This window comes from Oncorhynchus tshawytscha, unplaced genomic scaffold (assembly GCF_018296145.1).
Source record: "Oncorhynchus tshawytscha isolate Ot180627B unplaced genomic scaffold, Otsh_v2.0 Un_contig_4380_pilon_pilon, whole genome shotgun sequence".
Classification (NCBI taxonomy): Eukaryota; Metazoa; Chordata; class Actinopteri; order Salmoniformes; family Salmonidae; genus Oncorhynchus; species Oncorhynchus tshawytscha.
In genome coordinates this window covers 300,869-305,838 of record NW_024609686.1, presented here as the reverse complement: position 1 = coordinate 305,838, position 4,970 = coordinate 300,869, and the positions used below count along the sequence as shown (strand labels likewise).

The window sequence follows — 4,970 nt, the reverse complement described above, 5'->3', positions numbered from 1 at the left end:
CCGTATACCACGGGTATGACAAAACATTTCGTTTTACTGTTCTAATTACGTTGGTATTAGCCCAGTGATAGATCATCTGCAGTCAGCAATAGGGGAGTGATTGCTTCCTACAAGACCACAAAACATGTACATTTCTAGACATCTTTGAAACGTGAGTCAGGTAAAGGGCTTTTTTTGTCTTAAAGGGGCAGTGTTGTATTTTGAGACAGGCTTGAATAATATAAGTATCCAATAGGCAGAAGGTAGTATAATTTGTCTAAATCCCTGTAATAATGTCAGAATAATAATTTATTTTATTTTAAGTGGTTTCTTGCATCAAACACCATTTCCAGTCACCTCCTGGTCTGAAGGACAAGTGGATAAACAGGTTCACGTCAAGTCCTGCGTGTGTTTTTTTTTTCAAAGGTCTCATGAAATGTAGGTCTACACTGAACACCACACATTGGCTGCTACTGTAGGCTGACTGATAGAACAGCTATTTCCATGTTAAACAAATTGCACTGTCTGTCTGTATTATCAGCACCAGACAACAGTTTTTCTACATGAATGTACCAGTAAGATTGATAAGAGTAATCTTGTTAGTATTTGAATATACGCACATGTGTACACTTTGTTTATGATGACCTGAAACATGGAATATTACATCAAAAGATGTGTAAATAAAGTCTAACCTTGGCAGCACACAGCATGGCAGAGTGGTCAACATCTTCCATGGGTTTATATTCCAGCACTATGTCTCCATCCTGGTAGAAATGACGAGAAGGAATGTTCAGTCTGATCTGTGGACATCATAACAGGGAAAGATAAATCTCATTCTGTTGTTCCCTATCGACATACCTGGTCCAGGACACGCAGGGATCCTGAAGTCAGAGAGTCCTGCTCCTCACTCCTTTCTGGGTTGGTGTGTATAAAAACTCCATCATGCTCATATAGAACCTGAGAGAGAAAGAGGGAAACGCATTCAGAGATGAATACAACTCATGTTATGTTGTTGTTGGGAGACTTGGTAAACAAATAGGCCTAGTGTACCTAGCTAGCTGGCTAACTTCATCCAAATCAAGTGCTATTTCCATGTGACAATGTAATGGGATACATTTTCTGCATTGTTTATCATTTTGCTCTTTGAACATTGACCAATTTCACATTCGTTCACCTTTCTACCTTTTCAGAAATGTGATGTTGTGGCTAACTAGGTAGCTGGCTCAACCAACTTCCTGACAACTTGTGAACTGTTGTGCATGTTTGTGTTGATGGTTGTTAGTACAACAAGTTAGCTCGACTTGTCACTATGAAAGCGAACAACATGAGCCTGTTGGTATTCTGGAAGTCGACAGGTTCAACGTTTTACAAGTAACTTCTTATGAGCGCAAACCACGTTGTTTCACATGAATCTGCACGACTGGACAGGCAACTTCTACTAACTAACGTCAAGTGTCGACAATGGCTTTTTGTTCAACTTCTAAGCCAACTGTTTTCGGTTCAACTATTTACAAAACCATCACAGGACAACATGATCCGTTGACAATACGAACAAAACAAAGCAAATATATATATATATATATATTTTAATTCTCAGCACCTTGAAGCCCGCTGAAGTCGCCATGTCGCCTGTCTCAGCTGACGACGACGTAGTAGGACGCGTTTCCAGTTGTTTTGGGAGGGCAGAATAAATCACTAAATACTCGTCAATGTGTGTTGCTGATTTTTTGACACATTCATTGTAAACCAACGACGCAAATAACGAGATAATTGAATAAGTTGAGTGTATCTCGCATTACAACAGAGATTATTAATTGAACTGTTTATTGTTCAAGCTTCCACTTCCGCAAACAATTCGCCAGGGGAACATTAGCGTTAACAGGGGTGTAGTCATTATCCCGATTCTGTTGCGAAACGTTTCGTAAACGGAACGAAACAGGGCGGGACCTACCTTAATCTGTCCAATAGAATCTCTCGGTTTTTTTTGGAACTGTTTGGACTAATGATTACACCCAGCAGTAGGAGTGGGAGGTGGCACCTTTGGACTTTGTCATAGGATGTTGTTTAGTGTTTAATTTGCTGGCTTTTATTCCAGACAAAGGTTGTAAAACCCTGTACATATTCAATCAAATCATCAAATCAAATTGTATTTGTCACATGTACCGAGTACAACAGGTGAAGTAGACCTTACAGTGAAATGCTTACTTACAAGCCCTTAACAAGCAATGCAGTTTCATGAAAAATAAAAATTACTTACTAAAATAAACTGAAGTAAAAAATAAGAAAATAAGAAAATAGAAAAATAACAAATAATTAAAGAGCAACAATAAAATAACTAGCGAGGCTATGTACAGGGGGTATCGGTCAAAGACTGGTGTCATACCTTAAGCGAGCAGGTGATAAAATCAACTCTCTCTCTCTTCAATTCAAAGGGCTTAATAGATAATAAACAAAAGTGAAAGACAATAATAAACAACAAAAGTTTAAAAGGAATTAGAGACAATTCAAATGTCATATTATGTATATATACAGTGTTGTAACGATGTGCAAATAGTTAAAGTACAAAAAGAAAAAGAAATAAGCACAAATATGGGTTGTATTTACAATGGTGTTTGTTCTTCACTGGTTGCCCTTTTCTTGTGGCAACAGGTCACACATCTTGCTGCTGTGGATGGCACAACTGTGGTACTGTATTTCAACCAATATCAAGATTGGATTGTTTTCAAATTCTTTGTGGGTCTGTGAATCTGAGGGAAATATGTGTCTCTAATATGGTCATACATTGGGCAGGAGGTTAGGAAATGCAGCTCGGTGTCCACCTCATTTTGTGGGCAGTGAGCACATAGCCTGTCTTCTCTTAAGAGGCTGGTCTGCCGATGGCGGCCTTTCTCAATAGCAAGGCTATGCTCACTGAGTCTGTGCATAGTCAAAGCCTTCCTTCATCTTGGGTTAGTCACAATGGTCAGGTATTCTGCCGCTGTGTCACTCTGTTTAGGGCCAAACAGCGTTATATTTTTCTCAGTTTTTCTTGGTTGATGAGCGGACCCCAGACCTCACAACCATAGAGGGCAATGGGTTCTATAACCGATTCAAGTATTTTTAGCCTGATCCTAATTGGGATGTCAGATTTGATGTTCCTTTTGATGACGTAGAAGGCCCTTCTTGCCTTGTCTCTCAGATCGTTCACAGCTTTGTGGAAGTTACCTGTGGCGCTGATGTTTAGGCCAAGGTATGTATAGTTTTTTGTGTGCTCTAGGGCAACGGTGTCTAGATGGAATTTGTATTTGTGGTTCTGGCGACTGGACCTTTTTTGGAACACCATTATTTAGGTCTTACTGAGATTTACTATCAGGGCCCAGGTCTGAACAGAATCTGATCTAGTGCCCTCGTCAGTTCATTAAGATATATGTTGAAGAGGGTGGGGATCAAGCTGTCTCACTCCACGGCCCTGTGGAAAGAAATGGGTGTGTTTTCTGCCAATTCTAACCGGACAATTGTTGTTTGTGTACATTCATTTTATAATGTTGTATGCTTTTCCCCCAACACCACTTTCCATAAATATGTATAGCAGACCCTCGTGCCAAATTGAGTCAAAAGCTTTTTTGAAATCATCAACAAATTATGAGAAGACTTTGCCTTTGTTGTGTTTTGTTTGTCAATAAGGGGGTGCAGCGTGAATATGTGGTCTGTCGTACGGTAATTTGGTAAAAAGACAATTCGACATTTGCTCAGTACATTGTTTTCACTGAGGAAATGTAGGAGTCTGCTGTTAATGATAATGCAGATCAATTTTCCCAAGGTTGCTGTTGACACATATCCCACGGTAGTTATTGGGGTCGGATTTGTCTCCACTTTTGTGGTTTGGGGTGATCAGTCCTCGGTTCCAAGTTTTAAGGAAGATGCCAGAGCTGAGGATGATGTTAAAGAGTTTAAATATAGCGAGGTGAAATTTGTTGTCTGTATAATTAATAATTGCATGTATTATTCCATCAACACCACAGCCCTTTTAGGGTTGGATTGTGTCCTGTAGTTCATTCAATGTAATTGGAGAATTCAGTGCGTTCTGGTAGTCTTTAATAGCTGACTAATATTTTCTATTGTTCATGTATGTGTTTTTGCTGTTTGTTCTTTGTTATAGAAAACATATGTTTTGAAGTGGTCTCCATTTTGGATAGATAACTATTTGTGTTTTACCATTTTCCCAGAAGTGGTTAGAGTCTATGGATTCTTCACTTACATTGAGTTGATTTCTGACGTGCTGTTCCTTCTTTCTCCGTAGTGTGTATTTCTGTATTGTTTTAGTGATTCACTAGAGTGAAGGTGTAGACTCAGGTTTTCTGGGTCTCTGTGTTTTTGGTTAGATATGTTCCTCAATTTATATCTTAGGATTTTGCACTTTTCATCCAACCATTTGTCATTGTTGTTCATTTTCTTAGGTTGTCTGGTTGAAATGTTTAGATTTGATAGTGAAGCTATTTAGGCTTTCTACTGCCAAGTTTACACCTTCGCTACTGCAGTGAAACGTTTTGTCCAGAAAGTTGTCTAGAAGGGATTGAATTTGTTGTGATTAATTACTTTCTGGTCGGTTTCTACACTACTTTTCTTTCATCTATAACATTTCTAAAATGTATGCAGTTTATTCAGCTTGATGCCTCATGATTGAATATTGCTCTGTTGATGTAGAATGTGATTTTGCTGTGATCTGATAGGGGTGTCAGTGGGTTTTCTCTTTCTCCTCTCTCTCTTTCTAATGTATAATTTAGTGCATCTTGTTCTCACTTAATAGCAAATTAAAGCTGGAATTGCTCCATTTACAGACCAGCTCACACATTTACCTCTTCTGGCTCCTGTAAGACCTCTTTGTCTTCACAGAAGAGAGAGAGAAGAGAGAAGAGAGAGAGAGAGAGAGAGAGAGAGAGAGAGAGAGAGAGAGAGAGAGAGAGAGAGAGAGAGAGAGAGAGAGAGAGAGAGAGAGAGAGAGAGAGAGAGAG

General features: G+C 39.1%; 1 protein-coding gene across 1 annotated transcript; it reads right to left on the bottom strand.

The window, feature by feature from the left end:
- Positions 1–671: 671 nt before the first annotated feature.
- Positions 672–1,884, bottom strand: LOC112242065 (TBC1 domain family member 15-like; the record flags this gene model as incomplete). Its single annotated transcript, XM_042316954.1, is given in 3 exon segments — positions 672–743; positions 838–936; positions 1,580–1,884. Coding segments are annotated over 3 exon segments (195 nt in total), but the record flags the coding sequence as incomplete, so codon positions are not given.
- Between the last annotated feature and the right edge of the window lie 3,086 nt (positions 1,885–4,970).